The sequence below is a fragment of the Aotus nancymaae genome, unplaced genomic scaffold, assembly GCF_030222135.1.
Source record: "Aotus nancymaae isolate 86718 unplaced genomic scaffold, 86718_ANA_hifiasm-v0.15.2.pri h1tg000062l, whole genome shotgun sequence".
Classification (NCBI taxonomy): Eukaryota; Metazoa; Chordata; class Mammalia; order Primates; family Aotidae; genus Aotus; species Aotus nancymaae.
The window spans coordinates 267,522-290,673 of NW_026988476.1; the positions used below are offsets into that span (position 1 = coordinate 267,522).

Here is a 23,152-nt window from a genome sequence, read left to right on the forward strand (position 1 = left end):
ATTGGTGTGGACTCAGGAGAGAGTTCTGGCTTCAGGGTAAATGCAGGTAGGAGAATAGGGGATGGAAAATGGAGCTCAAAGAGCAGTGCTGTGCCAGGAAAGATGTGCTGCCTAGGGCTGACGTGGCTGAGCCCCTCCTCAGAGGGCATGCTCTGCCCTCCCCACGTGTCCTGTGGCCAGCAGCCATCATGGGGTTTGCAGGGGTGGTTGAGTTTTATTTTCCTTCTAGGATGTTCCTCTGACAATGGCTGGTACAGAAAGTTTGGAGTGTCAGAGAAGGGGATGAGAGACAAAGGGCTGACAGGAATAATAGTAAGAGTGACTCCAGAGGAGAAGAAACTAGTTAGTGAGCCAAGGAGTACTGAATGTCCCCTCTTCCGAGGACCTGGACTGGGGTGGAGAAACGTAGGTGCCACATGAGAGCTCTCGGATTAGTTTAAGGCTGAACTGACTAACAGGGTGGTGTGCCACATAGCTTAAGGGGCCAAACTTGCCCCAAAATACAGAGAAGTCCTCTGGGGATCTGTTTGTTTCGGGGAGGAGGGAGTGGACTGATGTTAGACCATGCACTGAGGCTGAGCACAGTGGCTCACGCCTGTAATCCCAGCACTTTGGGAGGCCAAGGTGGGAGCACACTTGAGCTCAGGAGTTTGAGACCAGCCTGAACAACATAGTGTGTCTCTACAAAAAAAAAAAAAGAAATTAGCTGGCTGTGGCAGCTCACACCTGTAGTTCCAGCTACTCAGGGTACCGAGATGGGAGGATCACTTTAGCCCAGCAGGTCGAGGCTACAGTGAGCTGTGATCATGCCACCACACTCATCCTGGGCGACACAGCAAGACCTTGTGTCAAAAAAAAAAGAACATTTACTATAGGCTATACCTTCTTTACCGTGTAGCGTAACTCTTCACAACAAATTGTATTTACTCCATACCCTGGGTGGCAGGAGGCTTACGTCCCATTTCCAGCTCCAGAACATCTGGTTTTATGAACCCAGCAAGTCACCTGACTTTTATGAGATGCCATCTCCTTTTTCATAAAACGAAAACATGATACTCCTTGCTGTGTTTGATTGGGATAAGAATCAAGTGAAAAGCTCCCTCTGAGAAACCAGGTTTTCGAATTAGGTGCTTTCCCCTATAAGCCCAGCACACGTTTAGTGGATTTCAGCAGATGGTCATATAAAATATGCATAGATAGAATATGAAACATTGTTAACACTTAAAATTGATTTTACTGATAGGAACCAAGCCAGCTTCAAAGGCTAACCAATTCAAGCAACAGTAGCCCTAAATTTATCGAACAAACTTAAAAATTTGGCCTTCAATCCTATTTAACTGTGACACTGAAAGATTAGTTAGGGCTTCACTTCCAGCCACATGGTTTACCCAGAGCCACCAAGTACAGGGCAGGACTTTGGAGTCCCCTGATCTCATGCCGTACTCCTAGCTCATCAGCCCAGGGACTGTAAACCTCCTTCCCACACCCTCTGGTGCCCACCCCACCAGTGCCTGCCCCACTGGTGCTCACCCCACTGATGATGCCCTTCCGCAGCCATGTTAGTCTTCTAGGGTTGACTTAACAAAGTGCGGCAGACTGGGTGGCTTAACCACAGAAACTGATTCTCACACTTTTTTCTTCCCAGTCTCTTCTTATAAGGACACCAGTCAAATTGGACTATGGCCACCCTGAGGGACTGTTTTAACTTGATTACCTCCTTTAAGGCCCTATCTCTAAATACAGTCACATTCTGAGGTACCAAGGGTTAGGGCTTCAACATGTGAATTTGGGGAGACACGACTCAGCCCATGACAGCAGTCCTCCATGTAGCTCCTCTGAATAGATGGCCTCCTCTCTCCAGAGATCAGATCCGTGCTCTGGTAGAAGCCCTCTCCTCTTCCCTGGAGGGCCTCTTTCTTCCCAACAGTCCTGGATGAAGAGGGGCAGGGCCTTAGTGGCTTAGCCAGTCACAGGCATCCCATATCCCATCTGGTCTCTCCCACCAAAGGATTTGGCTCCCCATGCTCTTCCCTCTAGCGTCTTTGGGTTCTCCCTCTCCACTGGGCCTTAGCCTCAGCCTTCCACCTTGTCTTCTCTCTTTTCTCACCTTGGAAGAAACCTGAGCTTCATATTCCCTCTTCTGTTTTCCCTGTTTCTCTTTGTCCTTTTACCTCCAGCATCCTTGACTATTTCAGTCTCCACCGTTTGCTCAAGAATCTCCTCTGGGGTGACTTTGGACCATGCTGTCCCATGGAACCTGGCCTCTCCGGCATCACCATCACTTGCTCCATGCTGGGCACACCTGGAGCTCTTCCCAGCATCTGTCCTCCTCTACCCTTGCTGCGGCAACGCTCCTCCTGCTCTCAGAGTCCTTCCACAGCCCTCTCCCATGTCTCAGCTTCTTTACTGTGGACACCTGGGATCCAATCCTGGCCTCCTCTCCTCTTTAATTGCATTCTCTTTTCCCAAAGAACTGACCCACCTTCACAATTTCCATTCTGATGGCATCTTTAATCCTGGAATCTTTCACTTTCAGTCTCCACTAACCTCCCTCTGGAATTCTGATCCTGGGCTTCTCACCTACAAACAGATTCAAGCTGAAATATTCATTTTGTACTCCTAATTCTGTATTCCTTCAGTATGACTTTCCACATGTATCTGAGCAAGAAATCTCAAAGTAATCTGTGTACCTCCCTCTTGTTTAGCCCCCAAAATTCTTTGAACTTTCCTCTGCCCCTCATCTGTTTCTTCTTTTCTGTGTGGATCTTGATCAGTGCCTTCCAAGGTATGGCAATAGCCTCCTAATTGGATCTGTCCCCCAAGAGACGGAAAGACCTATCGGGGACCCCTAGCCCAGCCCAGCCTGACTGCTGTTTGTGTGAGAACTCACTGTTCATTCAAAACAAAGGCTTAGCTCTTGAGCTTAGCCTTTGAGGCCGATGACAGAAATGTTCTATGTGGACACAATGTGTTAGCTACAAACCACATATGGCTATTGAGCACTTGTAATGTGACTAGTGTAACCAAGAAACCAAACTTTTAATTTTTTTTCTTTTCTTCTGGACAAGGTCTTGCTCTGTCACCCACGCGAGAGTACGGTGACACAATCATAGCTACTGTAACCTCGAACTCTTGGGCTCAAGCAATCCTCCCATCTCACCATCCCAAGTAACTGGGACTACAGGCATGCACCACCATGCCTGGCTAATTTTATTATTTTTTATGGAGACAGGGTCTTGCTATGTTGCCCAGGTTAGTGTTGAACTCCTAGTCTCAAGTGTTCTTGCCACCTCTGCCTCCCAAAGTGCTGGGATTACAGGCTGAGCCACTATGCCTCACCTTACTTTTCTTTAATTTAGAGTACCCACTATCCTCATACCACTGCTGTCCAATATCAGCCCAGTGCTCTGCCAGCCTCTGCCAGACACCATCCTGATTCTCACCTCTGAGCCACTCACTGTCTGTTCCCGACCTGTGGGTTCTCCCCTTTCTCCAGTTCAGACCTTCCGTAGCCTTCAGGTCCATCTTATGTCCCATCTCTCAGCCTTCTAACCATCTCCTCCACCCACCTTCAAACAACCACATCATTTTGACTGAATAACACATCTTTTTTATAACTTTCTATTTAACTTTTATCTTGAAATAATTTCAGACTCACAGAAAAAAATGGTAAAAATAGCATTAAAACTCCTTGTCTATATCCTTCATCCAGATTCCTCAAAGGTTAACATTTTTATGTTTCCATGTTTGTTATTTGTTTTGTTTTTGTTTTTGTTTTGTTTTGGTTTTTGAAACAGAGTCTCACTCTTACCACCGAGGCTGGAGTGCAGTGGCATGATCTCAGTTCACTGCAGCTTCCGCCTCCTGGGTTCAAGCGATTCTTCTCCCTCAGCCTCCCAAGTAGTTGAGATTACAGGCGCGCACCACCACACCTGGCTAGTTTTGTATTTTTAGTAGAGATGAGGTTTAACCATGTTGGCTGGGCTGGTCTCAAGCTCCTGACTTCAGGTGATCTGTTCGCCTCAGCCTCCCAAAGTGCTGGAATTACAGGCAGGAGCCACCATGCCTGGCCTTGCTTTATCATATATTCTTTCTCTCCCCACCTCCTCTTTTTCCATTTCTCTCTTCCTTTTACCTCTCCACACACATATATATGTATATACTATGCTTTATGAACAGTTTGAAAGTAAGTTGCACACAGGATACTCTCTACACCTAAATACTTCAGTGTGTATTTCCTAAAAACAAGAACAATCTCTTATAAAGCCACAGTTTGATGATCAAAACAGGAAATTAACACTAATCCAATACTATCATCTAATTTATTGACCTTATTCAGATGTTGCCAGTTATCCTATAAAGGTCCTTTATGGCAAAAGAAAAAAAAAAACCTTTCCTCTTTCCTGTGGACCACATATCTTGACATGTAAGACCTTGAGGCCTGATTTCTTTCTTTTATATATTTTATTGCATTTTAGGTTCTGGGATACATGTAAGGAACATGCAGGATTGTTGCGTAGGTACACACATGGCAGTGTGATGTGCTGCCTCCGTCCCCATCACCTATATCTGGCATTTCTCCCCATGGTATCCCTCCCCAACTCCCTACCCCCAACTGTCCCTCCCCTAGTCCTCCCCCACAGACCTCAGTGTGTGATGCTTCCCTCCCTGTGTCCATGTGTTCTCATTGTTCAACACCTGCCTATGAGTGAGTGCATGCAGTGTTTGATTTTCTGTTCTTGTGTCAGTTTGCTGAGAATGATGGTTTCCAGGTTCATCCATGTCCCTACAAAGGACACGAACTCATCGTTTTTTGTGGCTGCATAGTATTCTGTGGTGTATATGTGCCACATTTTCCCTATCCAGTCTATCATCGATGGGCATTTGGGTTGGTTCCAAGACTTTGCTGTTGTAAACAGTGCTGCAATGAACATACGTGTGCATATATGTATCCTTATAACAGAACGATTTATAATCCTTTGGATATATACCCAGTAATAGAATTGCTGGGTCAAATGGAATTTCTATTTCTAGGTCCTTGAGGAATTACTACACTGACTTCCACAATGGTCGAACTAATTTACACTCCCACCAACAGTGTAAAAGTGTTCCTATTTCTCCACATCCTCTCCAGCATCTGTTGTCTCCAGATATTTTAATGATCACCATTCTAACTGGCATGAGATGGTATCTTAATGTAGTTCTGATTTGCATTTCTCTAATGACCAGTGATGATGACCATTTTTTCATATGTTTGTTGGCCTCATTTATGTTTTCTTTTGAAAAGTGTCTGTTGATATCCTTTGCCCACTTTTGAATGGGTTTGTTTGTTTTTTTCTTGTAAATCTATTAAGGTCTTGTAGATTTTGGATATAAGTCCTTTGTCAGATGGGTAGACTGCAAAAATTTTTTCCCATTTCTGTTGGTTGCTGGTTCACTCTAATGATTGTTTCTTTTGCTGTGCAGAAGCTGTGGAGTTTAATTAGATCCCATTTGTCTATTTTAGCTTTTGTTGCCAGTGCTTTTGGGGTTTTAGTCATGAAGTCCTTGCCTATGCCTATGTCCTGAATGGTTTTGCCTAGGTTTTCTTCTAAGGTTTTTATGGTGTTAGGTCTTATGTTTAAATCTTTAATCCATCTGGAGTTAATTTTAGTGTAAGGTGTCAGGAAGGTGTTCAGTTTCTGCTTTCTGCACATGGCTAGTCAGTTTTCCCAACACCACTTATTAAACAGGGAATCCTTTCCCCATTGCTTGTTTTTGTGAGGTTTGTCAAAGATCAGATGGTTGTAGATGTGGTGTGTTGCCTCTGAGGACTCTGTTCTGTTCCATTGGTCTATGTCTCTGTTTTGGTACCAGTACCATGCTGTTTTGATTATTGTAGCCTTGTAGAATAGTTTGAAGTCCAGTAGTGTGATACCTCCCGCTTTGTTTTTGTTTGTTTGTTTGTTTGTTTTTTTGCTTAGAATTGACTTGGCTATCCAGGCTCTCTTTTGGTTCCATATGAAGTTTAAGGTGGTTTTTTCCAGTTCGGTGAAGAAGGTCATGTAGCTTGATGGGGATAGCATTGAATCTATAAATTACTTTGGGCAGTATGGCCATTTTCACGATATTGATTCTTCCTAACTATGAGCATGGAATGTTTCTCCATCTGTTTGTGTCCTCTCTTATTTTTTGAGCAGTGGTTTGTAGTTCTCCTTGAAGAGGTCCTTTACATCCTTTGTTAGTTGTATTCCTAGATATTTTATTCTCTTTGTAGCAATTGTGAATGGCAGTTCATTCTTGAAATATTTGGCTCTCTTTAAGTCCGTTATTGGTGTATAGGAATACTTCTGATTTTTGCAAATTGATTTTGTATCCTGAGACTGCTGAAGTTGCTTATCAGTTTAAGGAGATTTTGGGCTGAGACGATAGGGTCTTCTAAATATACAATCATGTCATTTGCAAATAGAGACAATTTGACTTCCTCCTTTCCTAATTGAATACCCTTTATTTTTTTTCTTGTCTGATTGCTCTGGCCAGAACTTCCAATACTATATTGAATAGGAGTCGTGAGAGAAGGCATCCTTGTCTAGTGCCAGATTTCAAAGGGAATGCTTCCAGTTTTTGCCCATTCAGTATGATGTTGGCTGTGGGTTTGTCGTAAATAGCCTTCATTATTTTGAGATACATTCCGTCGATACCCAGTTTATTGAGAGTTTTTAGCATAAAGGGCTGTTGAATTTTGTCAAAGGCCTTCTTCTCTGCATCTATTGAGATAATCGTGGTTTTTGTCTTTGGTTCTGTTTATGTGGTGAATTATGTTTATAGACTTGCATATGTTGAACCAGCCTTGCATCCCCGGGATAAAGCCTACTTGATCATGACGGATAAGCTTTTGATGTGTGGTTGCAATCAGTTTGCCAGTATTTTATTGAAGATTTTTGCATCTATGTTCATCATGGATATTGGCCTGAAGTTTTCTTTTCTTGTTGAGTCTCTGCCAGGTTTTGGTATCGGGATGATGTTGGTCTCATAAAATGATTTGGGTAGGATTCCCTCTTTTTGGATTGTTTGGAATAGTTTCAGAAGGAGTGGTACCAGCTCCTCTTTGTATGTCTGGTAGAATTCGGCTGTGAACCCATCTGGACCTGGGCTTTTTTTTGGTTAGTAAGCTATTAATTGCTGCCTCAACTTCAGCACTTGTTATTGGTCTATTCAGGGTTTTGACTTCTTCCTGGTTTAGGCTTGGGAGGATGTAAATGTCCAGGAATTTATCCATTTCTTCCAGGTTTACTGGTTTATGTTCATAGAGTTCTTTGTAGTAATCTCTGATGGTCGTTTGTATTTCTGTGGAATCTGTGGTGATATCCCCTTTATCGTTTTTTATTGCATCTATTTGATTATTCTCTCTTTTCTTCTTTATTAATCTGGCTAGTGGTCTATTTTGTTGATCTTTTCAAAAAACCAGCTCCTGGATTTATTGATTTTTTCAAGGGTTTTTGTGTCTCTATCTCCTTCAGTTCTGCTCTGATCTTAGTTATTTCTTGTCTTCTGCTAGCTTTTGAGTTTTTTTGATCTTGCTCCTCTAGCTCTTTCAATTTTGATGATAGGGTGTTGATTTTAGATATTTCCTTGCTTCTCATGTGGGCATTTATTGCTATAAATTTTTCTCTAGACACTGCTTTAAATGTGTCCCAGAGATTCTGGTATGTTGTCTCCATTCTCATTGGTTTCAAAGAACATCTTTATTTCTGCTCATTTCATTGTTTATCCAGTCAACATTCAGGAGCCAGTTGTTCAGATTCCATGAAGTTGTGCAGTTCTGAGTTAGTTTCTCAATTCTGAGTTCTAATTTGATTGCCCTGTGGTCTGAAAGACTGTTTGTTATGATTTCCATTCTTTTGCATTTGCTGAGGAATTTACTTCCAATTATGTGGTCAGTTTTAGAGTAGGTGTGATGTGGTGCTGAGAAGAATATATATTCTGTGGATTTGGGGTAGACAGTTCTGTAAATGTCTATTAGGTTTGCTTGGTCCAGGTCTGAGTTCAAGTCCTGGATATGCTTATTAATTTTCTGTCTCATTGATCTGTCTAGTATTGACAGTGGAGTGTTAAAGTCTCCCACTATTATTGTGTGGGAGTCTAAGTCTCTTTTTAGGTCATTAAGAACTTGCTTTATGTATCTGGGTGCTCCTATATTGGGTGCATATATATTTAGGATTGTTAGCTCTTCTTGTTGCATTGATCCTTTTACCATTATGTAATGTCCTTCTTTGTCTCTTTTGATTTTTGTTGGTTTAAAGTCCATTTTATCAGAGACTAGGATTGCAAATCCTGCTTTTTTTTTTTTCTTTCTATTTGCTTAGTAGTTCTTCCTCCATCCCTTTATTTTGAGCCTGTGTTGCATGTGAGATGGGTTTCCTGAATACATCACACCGATTGGGTTTTGACTTTTTATCCAATTTGCCAGTCTGTGTCTTTTGATTGGGGCATTTAGCCCATTTACATTTAAGGTTAATATTGTTATGTGTGAATTTGATCCTGCCATTTCGATGCTAGCTGGCTGTTTTGCCCGTTAGTTGATGCAGATTCTTCATTGTGTCGATACTCTTTACCATTTGGTACATTTTTGGAGTGGCTGGTACTGGTTGTTCCTTTCTATGTTTAGTGCTTCTTTAAGGGGCTTTTGTAAAGCAGTCCTGGTGGTGATGAAATTTCTGAGCAATTGCTTGTTCATAAGGGATTTTATTTCTCCTTTGCTTATGAAGCTTAGTTTGGCTGGATATGAAATTCTAGGTTGAAAGTTCTTTTCTTTAAGGATGTTGAATATTGTCCCCCACTGTCTTCTGGCTTGTAGGGTTTCTGCTGAGAGATCTGCTGTGAGTCTGATGGGCTTCCCTTTGTGGGTAACCCGACCTTTCTCTCTGGCTGCTCTTAGCATTTTTTCCTTCATTTCAACCCTGGTGAATCTGACGATTATGTGCGTTGGGGTTGCTCTTCTTGAGGAATGTCTTTGTGGTGTTCTCTGTATTTCCTGGACTTGAATATTGGCCTGCCTTGCTAGGTTGGGGAAGTTCTCCTGGATAATATCCTGAAGAGTATTTTCCAGCTTGGATTCATTCTCTCCATCACATTCAGATACACCTATCAAATGTAGAATAGGTCTTTTAACATAATCCCATATTTCTTGGAGGCTTTGTTCATTTCTTTTTACTCTTTTTTCTCTAATCTTGCCTTCTCATTTTATTTCATTGAGTTGATCTTCAATCTCTGATATTATTTCTTCTGCTTGGTCAATTCGGCTATTGAAACTTGTATATGCTTCACAAAATTCTCGTGTTGTATTTTTCAGCTCGATCAATTCATTTATATTCCTCTCTAAGCTGTTTATTCTCATTAGCATTTCATCAAACCTTTTTTCAAGGTTCTTAGTTTCTTTGCATTGGGTTATAACATGATCTTTTAGCTCAGAGAAGTTTGTTATTACCCACCTTCTGAAGCCTGTTTCTGTCAATTCATCAGACTCATTCTCCATCCAGCCTTGTTCCCTTGCTGATGAGGAGTTGTGATCCCTTGGAGGAGGAGAGGTGTTCTGACTTTGGGTATTTTCATCCTATTTGCACTGGTGTCTTCCTATGTTTGTGGATTTATCTACCTGTGGTCTTTGTGGTTGGTGACTTTCAGATGGGGTCTCTGCGTGGACATCCTTTTTGTTGCTGATGAAGTTATTTCTTTCTGTTTCTTAGTTTTCCTTCTAACAGTCAGACCCCACTGCTATAGGACTGCTGGAGGTCCACTCCAGACCCTGCTTGCCTGGGGATCACCTGCAGTGGCTGCAGAACAGTAAGGGTTGCTGCCAGTTTCTTCATCTGTTATCTTTGTCCCAGAAGGATACCCACCAGTTGTCAGCCTGAGCTCTCCTTTATGAGGTGTCTCTTTGGTTATATGGGGGTCAGGGAGCTGCTTGAGGAGACAGTCTGTCTCTGTTGTTTTGTTCAGAGCTACTGGGCTGGTACGTTTAAGTCTGCTGCAGTGGAACTCATAACCGCCTTTTTTTCCCAGGTGCTCTGTCCCAGGAAGGTGGGGCTTTATTTATAAGTTCCTGTCATTCTGCTGCCTTTTTTCAGAGATGCCCTGCCCTGCAAGGAGGTTGCCTAGTCACAGTCTGCCAGCAGAGGTATTGCTGAGCTGCCGTGGGCTCTGCCCAGCTGCTGTGTGAACTTCCTTGCAGTTTTGTTTATAGGGGTATAGTTAGAACTGCCTTGGTAATGGCAGTCTGCCTCAGTAATGGCAGTCTGCCTCAGTAATGGCGGACTGTCTTTGTAATGGCAGACTGCCTCAGTAATGGCGGACTTCCTCAGTAATGGCAGACTGTCTCTGTAATGATGGATTGCCTTGGTAATGGTGGACTGTCTTGGTAGTGGTGGACTGCCTCAGTAATGGCAGACACTCTTCCCCACACAGAGCCAGACCATCCTGGGTCCAGTTGTGCTTGCTATGAAACTCTCAATCCAGAGCATTTCAGATTGCTGGTCTTTGTGGGGGTGGGAGCAGCCAAGCCAGATCACCTGGCTCCCTGTTTCAGCACCATTTTTTTCAGTTGAATGGGCGACTCTGTCTCCCAGGCATTCCAGTCACCAGTTGAAACGGCACCTGCATTTGCGTGAGTTTTTGTGCAGAGACCTGCTGCGCTGGCTGAAACAGCTATGCTGGAGACTCATGGCACTTTTCCGCCTGGGAATCTCCGGGTCTGTGGGCAGTATAAATTCATTTGGAAACGCAGTGATCACTCACCCTCTGTGTTTTTGCTGGGAACTGCAATCCAGAGCTGTTCCTATTCGGCCATCTTGGATCCCCCTCAGGCCTGATTTCTTATATTGTTTGGTTTCCTCCTCACTACCCAGGTTAGTCATGTGTACGATTGGCATTTGCCCAGCACACAGTAGGCCCTGAGTAATGTTTTGGAGATGGACAGATGAATCAATGATGACAGTGAGTCTGGGTGAACTTGGTAGAAGCTCTCACCCTGGGCTTAACCACACAGCTGGCAGCCAGCAGCTCTGTGATCTCAGCATGCTCCTGTCAAGAATCACTGCCTCACGCAATCTTCCTGGGGCATTCAGTGGGTAGCAGCACACCTCCCATCGTGGAAATGCACAACTGGTAATCTACAAGTTACTAACTTGCCTAACTTGCCTGCAGTCACAGAGCAACCCACATCCAGGCCAGTAACACTGCTTCCCCTTAATCTGCAGAGGTGGATCTATCTGGATGAATAATTGTTAATATTAGCCCACTCATTCATTCAGCAAATCATTATTGAGTGCCTACTGTGTGTCAGCCACATTGGTATACAGCAGTGAAACAAAAAAGTCCCTGCCCTCAAAAAGCTTACAGTTTAGGGGGAGAAGAAGGGCAGACAGTAAATACATATGTGAAGATATAGTTTTTCGTATGGTGACAAGTGCCATGGGGTATGGGGACCATAAAGCAAGTTGAGAAGGATGAGGGGTGCTGGGGGCAGGGCTGCTGTTTGTATGGGGTGTTTAGGGAAGATCTCATTGGTGAAGTGGCTTTTCCTCCCTTTTTATAGTAAGGTATAATTTTCCTGGAATGAACTTCACCCTCTTTAGTGCACAATTCTGTGACTCCTGATAAATTAATATAGTCATGTGACTCTCAGTATGTTCAAGATCTGGTTCTGTCACCACAAAACATTTCCCTGTGCCCCTTTTCAGGCCACCCTCCCCCACCCCACCCCTGGCAACCATTCATTAATATTTTCTCCATTCCTATAGTTCTGCCTTTTCTAGAATGTCATATAAATGAAATCATACATTATGTGACCTTTTGAGTTTGGCTCCTCTGAGCAGAAGAAAAAGATAAATCATCGAGATTAGTCTGTGTTCTGTGTATCAGTAGTTCGTTCCTTTTTATTGGTGGCATCAATGTACCACAGTTCATCCATTTGGAAACCTTCTGGTTTTTGGCAGTTTGAATAAGGCCACTGCAAATATTCACATACAGGTATTTCTGTGCCTGTAGCTTTTCATTTCATTTGGACAGATAGGTTAGATGGCTTTTGAGCAAAGACCTGAAAGAAATATGAAAACAAGCCATGAAAATAGCTCAGGATGTTTTTGCACATGCACCATATTGTGATTTAGCCAAGTGAATAGGTTTGTACTGCATAACTTTACTGTTTGAGTCATTTTTCTTATTTGAGTTATTTGGAGGAAGTAGGGGTAAGAAGGGAGGAGACCATTCATTCATTCATCCATTCATCCATCCAACAAACATTTACAAAAATGAAAGCCACCAGTCCACAGTCTGTGACCCAAAGGAAGTTTGCGACCCTTGGATCCACACCAAAGGCTAATTTTACTTGGTTTATCTGACATGACATAATTTCCTTTCTGAGTTTCCTGAAAGTTAGGGTGAGAGAGTGGTTAATGAGTATGACATTATCTTCAAATAGGGCTGTGGGAGCAGAAGCATTTTTGAGAATTTTTCATCTCATTGGAGGCTTCAGGGACCCTTTCATAAGTCCCTGAGAATTGATATTTTTTTGTCTACGAGGTTGTCTGTGTGAAAGGGCAAGGTGATCTCTCAAAAGACATATTCGTTTACTTTCCTTTTTCTTTATTTTTTCTTGAGACGGTCTCACTCTGTCGCCCAGGCTGGAGTGCAGCGACGTGATCTCTGCTCAGTGCAGCCTCCACCTCCCAGGTTCAAGCGATTCTTCTGCCTCAGCTTACTGGGTAGCTGGGATTACAGTCGCCCACCACCAGCCCAGCTAATGTTTTTGTATTTTTAGTAGAGATGGGGTTTCACCACTCTGGCCAGGCTGGTCTCAAACTGATCTCAAGTGATCCACCCACCTTGGCCTCCCAAAGTGCTGAGATTACAGGTGTGAGCCACCGTGCATAGCCTGAAAAGACATGTTCAAATAAGAGCCCTCCCTGGATGAGGGGCCAGTGGACAAGAACACATCTTCCTAGGATCAGGAGCTTTGTGAAAAAAACAAAACTACAGGAAATAACTTGTGGACATCTTTGTTTCAGGTGATGCAACTGTGAAAAAGAAACCTGCCCCCAAGACGCCTCCGAAGGCAGGTAATTGGTCATGGCACTATCTGGGGGCAAAGAAGTCATCTGCCATGGGGGTTTTGCCTTTACCCTGCTAGACTGACATCTGGGTATGTGATCCCAGGAGACACCCCACTGCACCCCCACCCCCACCCTCAGTTCCAGCTCTGCATTTTTCAGGCTGAGTTTGCTCACACGAGCCTCTGCACAGCCCGGCCCCTTGTCCTCTTCCATGGCTTGGCCTTTCCTTCTGCTTCCCATGTTGACAGCATCACACAGGACTAGCCACTCTCCTGCCTACCCCTGCTGTGAATTCTGTCCTGCCATCCATCCTCCTCTCTGCCCTTGTTTACATGACCCCCTCAGGGCTATTTTTGTGCCCAGCTCTGTGTGTCCTTGTTATATGGTGCCCTTGTCTGTTTTCCACTGGATGACACTTGAGGACTTGAATCAAGCCTACCAGCCAGGGTTTGACTGGAGGTTAGAAGGCAAGGTGCTGCTTAATTCATAAGTGAGTTAGGAGCTCAATTCAAAAAATTAGGGTAAGACACAAATTCCAGCACAATCAATAAATTGTGAGGGTCACTTCTGAGGGAATGAGAATGAAAAGGTGAACAAAGCTAGCAGGTCCATGAACTTGGATGTCCTGCAGCAGGGATCACTGCCCTCAGTCTTACCCTGAAGCTTCCAGAAGCCAAGAGAAGAGCCAGCAGACCACTGTGGACAGCAGCGTCAGATGAGATAAGAATGCCTGAGATCCTTCTGCCTCACTCATTTTCTCCTTGTCCTCCCTCAGCAATGCCCCCTCAGATTATCCAGTTTCCTGAGGACCAGAAGGTCCGCGCAGGAGAGTCGGTGGAGCTGTTTGGAAAAGTGGCCGGCACCCAGCCCATCACCTGTACCTGGATGAAGTTCCGAAAGCAGGTCAGTGACAGGATGGGGTGGGCATTGGCGGTGCTGAGAACAACGCGCACAGCCTTTGGGCCAAAAGAGATGAGAAATGCCGTGCTGGACTGGCCTCACTCTTTGTAGCTTTAGAAATGGGAGAGGCCACTCCCCTACCCATCACTCACTCACCAAACCTGAGTTCTTGCTAACCTTTGCTTCTGAACCTACCAATAATACCTGCCTTTGTAGACAATTTGTGTAATAGAGAAAAACGTGAGGGAAAAAGTAGAAACCATCCATGGCTCCCATCTGATTTGATAGCACAGTCTAGAGTCCTACTCAGAGTCAGGAAAGTCAAGCCAGTGACCCAAGATGACCTCTTAGACTCCATGGGCTTGCTGTGATTCTGTGCCAGCCCATTGATTCCTGTCTGTGATAACTGCTTAAACTGGCCACATGCTGAAGGAATAAAAGCAAATGTGAGTATTTGGATAGAAGAATTGTATGATAAATAGAACTGTGTCTTACTGAGCCAGAAATCTAGCTACAATTTATCATAATGATTCCTACAGAAAAATGTTTGAATTTACAGACAACCAGCTTTGAAAGGACTTGGGGAGTCTAGCAGCTCCACCAATCCCACGGTGATAGTGTGTGCCCATATGCATGATCAGCAGAGGACCTGTAACAGTGGGCTGGTCCAGGAGCGGGAAGTTGTGAAGATTTATTCTGAGCCAGGCTCAGTGGCTCACGCCTGTAATCCCAGCACTTTGGGAGGCCAAGGTGGGCAGATCATGAGGTCGGGAGTTCAAGACCAGACTGGCCAACATGGTGAAACCCCATCTCTACTAAAAACAAAAATTAGCTGGGCATGGTGGCTTGTGCCTGTAATCCCAGCTGCTTGGGAGACTGAGGTAGGAGAGTTGCTTGAACTGGGACCCAGGAGGCAGAGGTTGCAGTGAGCCAAGATTGCACCACTGCACTCCAGCCTGGGCTACAGAGTGAGACTCCATCTCCCAAAAAAAAAAAAAAAAAAAGATTTATTCTGAGCCCTCTGTTGCTCTGTTATAAAACCAGTCAAATTCTCCTAAGCCCAGAGATGAGCAGCAGCTCAGAGATGAGCACGTAGGACTAACAGGGAGGAAAGTAGGGTTGGTCTCAAAAGACGGAGAAGAGAAGCTTGCCTTTAGCATCCCAGAGCATGTTTGTCCTGAGCTATGTCTGGACCACTGTTGTCTGAAATAAGATGGAATCTCATCACTTTTCAGAGATGTTTAGCCAAGTCCCAGCTCTGTCCTTCAGAACTTTCTGCAGTGATGTGTTAGCTTTGTGCTATCCAATATGGCAGCCACCAGCCATGTATATGTGGCTGTTGAGCACTTGACATGTGGCTACTGCAACCGAGGAACTGAATATTTAATTGTAATTAATTAAAAAGTGTTATAGCAGCTTTGTTAAGATATAATTCATATACCATAAAATTTACTCTTTTAAAGTGTACAATTCAGTAGTTTTCAGTAGATTCACAAGGTTGTGCAAGCATCACCATTATCTAATTCTAGAATACTTTCATCATCCCCAAAAGAAACCCCAGACCCATTAGCAGACATTCCTCCCCTTCGCCCAGGCCCTAACAACCACTAACAGTATTTATGGATTTGCCTCTTCTGGACATTTCATATAAATGGAATCATGCAGTATGTCATCTTCTCTGTGTAGTGTTTTTTTTCACTTAGCATACTCTTTTCAGGGCTCATTTATGTTGTAGCATGAATCAGTACTTCATTCCTTTCAATGAATCAATAATAAATATTCCATTGTCAGAATAGAACACATTTTGTTTATTTGTTCATCAGTTGATGGACATCTGGGTTGTTTCCACTTAGTTAATTAAAATTTAAATAGCCACATGTGACTAGCAGCCATGGCATTGGGCAGCACAGAAGAGGTTAGAACCCACAGGAGTGGGCCTTGTGAATGACTTTGCTGAGATGTGTTCTCCTATCATCCCATTCCAGAGAGGTAGGGGGAGACCAGGATACTCCTGAGAACAGTGAGTGCTCAGCTAGTTCATCCATCCTGCCCCTGCTCCACCCCCTCCTTGCGCACCCCAGACCTGGCACCCTCAGGGAAGCTGGGTTCTGGATGAAGGAGAGAAGGGCCCTCAGGGGGAAGTGCAGAGTCCAGACCAGACCAAGCCCCCAACAGCTTGTTTAGCTACATCTTTCAGGGAGTAGGGAAAGGGGAGGAGCCCTCTTCCTTTCCTGGCCCAAGGGCCTAAGGCTTCAGCCCCTGCTCTGTCTTCCGCCCCTAGATCCAGGAGAGCGAGCACATGAAGGTGGAGAACAGCGAGAACGGCAGCAAGCTCACCATCCTGGCCGCGCGCCAGGAGCACTGCGGCTGCTACACACTGCTGGTGGAGAACAAGCTGGGCAGCAGGCAGGCCCAGGTCAACCTCACTGTCGTGGGTGAGTCTGCTGGCCAGGTGGCATGGAGCATGGGGCAAGGGGAAGGCAGCGAGCCCCCAGGCAAGAAGCATGGGCCTCAGGACCTCATCACCTGGTCTCTCTCACCACTCCTGTGCCTAGTTTTTAAGGCACCACGAAGGAAGATCACAGCAACTCACAGACTCCCTGCTAGACCCTGCTGACCTCCAGGCTCAGAGGAGGGGCCACGGCTGGGCAGAAATCTTTTTCCCTGTCTCTATCAGCACCTCTCTGTGATAGCTGTTCCTGGAGTTCCCTGCCCTCAGGCCTTGACATCTAGCTTCTTTGAGAAATACGAGACATGAGGCATAAACTTAGTCAACTTCTTGGCCCCCACACCACAGGTGTCTGTGTCTGTCCCCATCCTGACTCCACCCTCCAGGCTCTGGGGATGGCCCACCTTGGTCCTGCCGAAGGTTGCTTCCTTCTTCTGTGCTTCGGACCCCAGACCCCGGGGGGCTCCACCATCCCCACTTCTCTCTCCAACCTGTTCCTCTCTCCTGTCTCCTCCCAGCAGCCCATAAGGGTCACCATCTTAGCCAGATGCACAGGCATGTATAACTCCTGCAGTGTTCTCTCTCGCTCCAGCCACCCTACCTTCTCTCTCTGACAGGTGTGAGTCTCTACTGCATTCCTGTTTCTTCACCGCCAGCACCCTCCAGCTTCCTGTGGCCTCACCCCCACACCCCATTCGTCTGCCAGGACTGCCTTTCTGAGGTCATGATGACCTCCCAATCCTGACTCCACTCACTTTTCCTTATCACCTCCTTCATTCCAGGATTGAGTTGGGTCTGTCTCCAGACTGATTCTCAAGTTCACTTTTTCTCTCCTTCCTAACCACTGTCTTCGCGCCCTGGTCAGCTCTCTCCTGGAGCATCAAAGAGCTTTCTGACCAGTTTCCCACTGTTGTCATATTCTGCTCCAGTTGTTCCCCGTGTGGCAGATGCTCAGGACAGCAGAAGAACGAGCAGGCAGAGGAACAGACAGATACAGACTAGACTCTATGTCTCATGCATTTGTGGGCCTTCATATGTTGTGCATGTGGAAGCCTTTGACCTGGTGTTTATTGATATGTGCACCAGACCCAAGCAGGTTTTCCATTTGTCCTTGGCTTTCAAGCTTATAGGGTACATTTGTGAAAACTAGAAAAAGGGGCCTTGCTGGATAGAGTGAAAAGGGTACAGCACTTCCAGCCTCACCCCAGAGCTCATGACCTGGCCTTGGGAGCACAGATTAGCCAGATGCCCTCACTAGGCCCCTTTTATGCAGTGCACACAACTCTCAGCTGTGTGTGCTGGTCCCGACCTTGACTTCCTGCATACTAGCCTTTCCTGTGTGCTCCCGGTGCACACACACGTGGGCACACAGAACAAAAGGATCTGTTGGTAACAGGGTTCGTGTGGCTACAGTGGTTAGAAGCCTTCCCCTGGAATCTTTCTTATGGAGGTATCTAGACATGAAGTTAGAAGTTGGAGACAGTAACTCTTAAGGACTCCTGTAGCTCTGACATTCTATGATTCCCAACTCTGTTCTCTGACATTCTGATTCCTCGGCTCTATTCTCTGACATTCTGTGTTTCCTCAACTCTGATTCTCTGGTAGTCTATGATTCCTTGACTTTGTTCTCTGACATTCTATGATTCCCTGACTTAGTTCTCAAGCACTTTTTCTTCCCTATCTTCATCTTGTATCCTCACCTTAGGACTAGGATGGACAGGACTGATGTTTCCAGCCTTATGTATGGGAAACTGAGGACTAATATGAGCAAAGTGACATCGTGCATCAGGGCCTAAGTGAGAACTAGCTCTAAACTTCCAAGCACTTGTCCTCCAGTGCCACTCATGGGAGTGTGAAGTAGGTACAGAATGTTCCAAAAGGTAAAGGGACACTCTGGCTGCGAAATTCATCTTGAAGGGGACATGCAAGCCTTCCGGGGAGCTGTCCACATGCCGGGGAGTTGTTGATGTCTGTCCTTCCATTTTTCTCATGCTGAGCCTTAGAAAGCCCTGTAGCACTTCTCTCCAGCCCCTAAGCATTTGGGGAAGAAGAAGCCCTTGTCCAACCAGGTGAATAGGGAAGACATGAGGACAAAGGACAAAGTAAAACAGAGCTGGGAAGACAAAGGAGGTGGCCAGTGAGCTGTGCCCCCGCCAGCTACCAGAACAGACCATGGGTTCTAGGCCCTGGCTCAACGCCCCAGACAGGAAGGACTGCAGAGCCCCCTGGAAGATTGTCCCTAGACACAGGAGACCTGGGAGAGGGAATTCACAGAGGACTGAGCTCCAGCATCCACTCCCCACCCTCGATTGTCCATATTTCCCTTTGCCTTCTCACTTGCTCTGTTCCTCTCCCTGGCCTTGTTTGGTCACCCCGTACTCCATTTTGGCCATTTCTCAGGGTCTGTCATCCTGTCCCACATCTCCTCCTTTCCCCTTGACTTCCTCTGGCCCTCATTCGTTTGTTTCTTTCAATTAGAAGTTTCAGATTAGGGAAGACTGGTGTGCAAAGGAGTCAGGGAATGGGTTTTTTTTCATCTCTAAAGGAGGAGAACAACCCTTTTCTCACTCTGTCTCTTTTCGGTGACTCCAGGTGCTTATTTGAATAACTTCCTCCCAAGGAGTCAGGAACCTGTGGGGGCTTGGTAGTAGCAATCCAGTTTGCTGGTACATTTAGATCTGTTCTGAAGCCCTGATTTGGCCCTGCTCTCCCGTCCTATCAGCAAGCATCAGTTTCCACTTTTCTTTGATGTTCTCTCTCATCTGTTCCTCCTTAGGCAACTTTGGGGTCAGCTTCTTTGAACTGCTTTTCTGTACTCAGCCATCCCTCCCCCAGCCCCCACTATGCCCGGCTCCTGCACGGTGCCACGCACTCCCCTCCCCCATCACCACTAAGTGGGCTGCAGTTCTGGCCTTTTATGGCTTAGTTTCTTATTCTCTGAGGCCAGTGCTGACAGGGCCATTGGCGTGGCTGTCCGCCAGCTGGCAGGAGCAACATGTTAAATGCCGTCCTGGGAGGGGAATGGAATGGAGGAGAACCGAGGCTTTCTGTCTGCCTCCCCCTCAAAGAGCTAAGAATAGAATTGCTCAATAAAACAGGACTCACATTGATGGATACAGCAAAGCCACATTCATTCAGAGCCCGTGCACTTAGAATATAAGTTCAAAGTAAACCTGGATGAGGCTCAGATTTACCTGTGCATCTTCAGGGACATCTCTGTATTCTCTGATCCGGGTTAATTAAGCAGATGTAAAACGTACATGAGATAAAGCGGGAATCATTTGGCCTGCTCCAGACAGTTTTCGTGCACTCTAGAAGCATGCATTTACAGACCAGCCAAGTAAGGCCAGTTTAATACAACTCCTACTTGTTAGCAGCAAACTTCTCTTATTGTATGTTCTTTAAAGGACCACTTTCTTTTCAGATCATCTCTGACTCCTATTTTTCAAATGATAATAAAAACTAGCTTTTCCCTCTGTTAGCTTAAGTGAGTGATATTTGGCTATTTTGGAGACTTATTATTGTTATATTTTAAAAGGCAGCCCAGGAATTTGCGATGCTCAGAGCCTCTTCCTACACATGCGCCCCTGGTCTTGGCCTGTGCGGAATGAGGGAGGGGGCAGTGAGCAGCACACCGAGATGGATTCCTTAAGGTCACTCACCCAACATGAGAAAAGCAGGTCTCTTTTCATATCTTTAAAGGAGCGAAACAAAGTAGAGAGAACCCCAAATACCCAATAATCTCCAAATACTGAGGCTTAAGCAAGATGCCTTCTTTAGCTCATTCTGCCTGATAGCCTGGAAAGTCCCGAGCCCCGGAGCGAGGGTCCAGTGGTTTCTTGGAATCTCCTTTTGGCTTTGCCACTGACTACTGGGTTTTCTTGGTAAGCAAAATGCCTTAGCTGCTGAGGATCCATTTCCCAAGGGCTAGGATTATCCAGGTAGATGACCTTTGGGGGCCCTTCCAGCAGCTGCTGAAGTCCCAGGGCAGGGACATCCAGGTGGGACTAGGCGCAGCCACTGGTCTTCTTCCAAGAAGCAAACATAAAGAGACCTCGAGGGCAGTTACTCTAGTGGGAAGCTGTAGGACGGGATCCTCCATTTTCCTGGGAATTAGAACATTTGCTGAGGAGAAAATCCTGGAGGTGGCGCCATTGGAGACCCTTCTCTTAGACTCAGCTGAGTTTCCTATTCTGTTAGTCAAGCCTCCAGGGAGCCCTGGGAGAATTCAGAGGAAATATGGAGTCTCCTTTGCCCAGAGATGCCCAGGGTCTCCCTCCCAGTCTGAGCATGTCGCCGTGGAGGAGAGGCTCACAGGAGCTCCCTGTTCCAAGGACATCTGTTCTTTTATGAGGGTTTTCATCCCTTGCTAGTTCAGCTGCTGCATGGGGCTCTGTAGCTTAGAAAGAACAGAAAGTATTAGGTACAGCCCATGGCTCTAAAGGCGGGTGGAGGTGTGGGAGGCCTCCAGTCTCATAGGACTTCTGACTTGGGTCTTTTCTGAACTCCTTAATTTGGTAGGAAATTCCTTAAAAGTGTTGGAGTTTCACTCGGAATTAATGTCCCTCTCCCCAAAGTTTGCATCTTCTCGTGTGTGACAAGTCTTGCATATCATATACGTCATGTATGGGTTCTCGTTCTCAGCCAAGAGGCATCTATAACAGGGTGGGGTTCAAATGGCACCTCTACTGCAACACCCATTTCTTAGTTTTCTTTTCTTGACCAAAGCAGAAAGAAGATCAGTTGGCAGACTGCATTCATTTATAAGCCCACACGACTTCCAATGTGGCCAATCACATGGTTTCCAGGCAGCTTTCTCTGGGGGGAGTAGTGGGTCTGTCTTCCGTCCCTCTTTACGCTTTTTTACTTCCTTAGCTCGGTCTTGAGAGAACTTGAACCACTTGTCTCTAAGAGAATTTAGAGCAATAAACATCTTTGCCAAAACCAGAAATGTTTCAAAAAAGGCCAATACATCTCTCAGAACAAACAGTTTTTCTAAGAGAACATATTAAACAGCCAGCGAAAGTGGTTCCGTCGCAGGAAGCCTCTGGCATGACTGCCAGCACTGGAAAGTGGCGCTGTCACAATCCCAGAATCATTCCCAGGGCTTTGGTTACTGGGGATAGATGGTTTCTGGGCAGCGCATTCTGGGCTGGAATGTGGATCAGCAGGGCTGGGAGAAGGGACGAGAATGAATATGAATATGAGTATATATACTCATACACACATGCAGATTTTTCTTCTCCATATACACAGGGTCATTTGCAGGATTCCCTTTGGCCTTCCTGCCTTGCTGGGGGTGGGAGAATAGCGGTCAAGTATTTTTTTTTTTTTTTTTTTTTTTTTTTTTTTTTTTTTTTTTTTTTTTTTTGAGACGGAGTCTCGCTCTTGATACCCAGGCTGGAGCGCAATGGCGCGATCTCGGCTCACCGCAATCTCCGCCTCCTGGGTTCAGGCAATTCTCCTGCCTCAGCCTCCTGAGTAGCTGGGATTACAGGCACGCGCCACCGTGCCCAGCTAATTTTTTGTATTAGTAGAGACGGGGTTTCACCATGTTGACCAGGATGGTCTCGATCTCTTGACCTCGTGATCCACCCGCCTCGGCCTCCCAAAGTGCTGGGATTACAGGCTTGAGCCACCGCGCCCGGCCGCGGTCAAGTATTTTATCTATGTTTGCTTACTTGACGCTTGCAAAAACCGTAAGCAGTAGGTACATAATAGCATCATTCTCTAAATGAGAAGGTCAGGCAAACAAACTGCTTTCAAATTTGCTGGGGTTGACCTAGCTTAAAATCATGGTTTCAACTGTGACTTTGTGAGGCTTCATGAACTCAAACGGCACTGGGGGAGATGAAGCGTTAATGAACACAGATATCTGTAACTAACCAACCATCTGCAAAAACTAAATCTGAAAAATAGGAGAGTTTTGCTCAGATAAGCAACTAATAAAATCAGCAAAACTCAAGAGCCTCATTAAAGTATTGGCTACCATGATTTGACTTGAAGTTGGCAGGACTACTAGTTCTGAGGCCAGGTCATCTGAATGGGAAGGCAGCCAGCCAAAAGGGCCACTTCTTATTCGTGTCCTCAGCTCATTTTCTGTCCATTAGTCAGGGGTGGTATTGTGGTTTGCTTTTGAAATTATTTCTATATCTCAACAGTCCTCTGAGAATAAAAGAGGTAGGGTAGGAGTGATTTTTAAGTATATTAAAGTTAGAAATAAACTCCTACAATAATCTTGACAGTAATGACTAGTCAAGCCAGCCACTCAGATTCTAAGAATTTCTCACAACCACCTGTGATGTAAGTGCTATTGTTATTCACATTTCACATATGAGGAAACTGAGGCACAGGGCAATTAACAGCTACTGTGTGGAGACAGATCTGTGTTCAAACCCGAATCTGATTTCAGAGCACAAACGCTGTGCTTGTAGTGGGGCAGGCATTTCTCTAGACCCAGAGAAAGTGGAAGCAGACCCCTAGTTATGTCACAGGTCATTGGCCAAGGGCCTGAAGGACAGACACAGACAGACACACACACATACATACACACACACTCATGCTGAACACTCTCTCTCAAAACATGTTTTTGATGAAAAATAGTCCACGCCTTCTCGGCAGCTTCCTAGATCTGTTTACTCTGAGAAATATGTTTATGACTTGGGCAAAGTACAGGAAATCGTGACTTGCATGTAGACTGGAAAATTAGCCAAAA

General features: G+C 45.3%; 1 protein-coding gene and 1 long non-coding RNA gene across 5 annotated transcripts in view; one reads left to right on the forward strand and one right to left on the reverse strand.

Annotated features, from left to right (window-relative positions):
• The window catches only part of MYLK (myosin light chain kinase), a 200,250-nt gene that overhangs the window by 129,687 nt on the left and 47,411 nt on the right, over window positions 1-23,152 (forward strand). For all 4 annotated transcript variants that reach the window (XM_021673967.2, XM_012476200.3, XM_064365754.1 and 1 more), the window contains 3 exons: window positions 13,044-13,094; window positions 13,864-13,991; window positions 16,270-16,423. In XM_021673967.2, coding sequence (XP_021529642.2) covers window positions 13,044-13,094; window positions 13,864-13,991; window positions 16,270-16,423 — 333 coding nt within the window. The remainder of the gene's footprint in view (window positions 1-13,043; window positions 13,095-13,863; window positions 13,992-16,269; window positions 16,424-23,152) is intronic.
• LOC110568949 (uncharacterized) overlaps window positions 19,312-23,152 on the reverse strand; it is a 74,021-nt gene continuing 70,180 nt past the window's right edge. The window contains exon 5 of the long non-coding RNA XR_010338543.1: window positions 19,312-21,610. This is a non-coding gene — a long non-coding RNA (uncharacterized LOC110568949). The remainder of the gene's footprint in view (window positions 21,611-23,152) is intronic.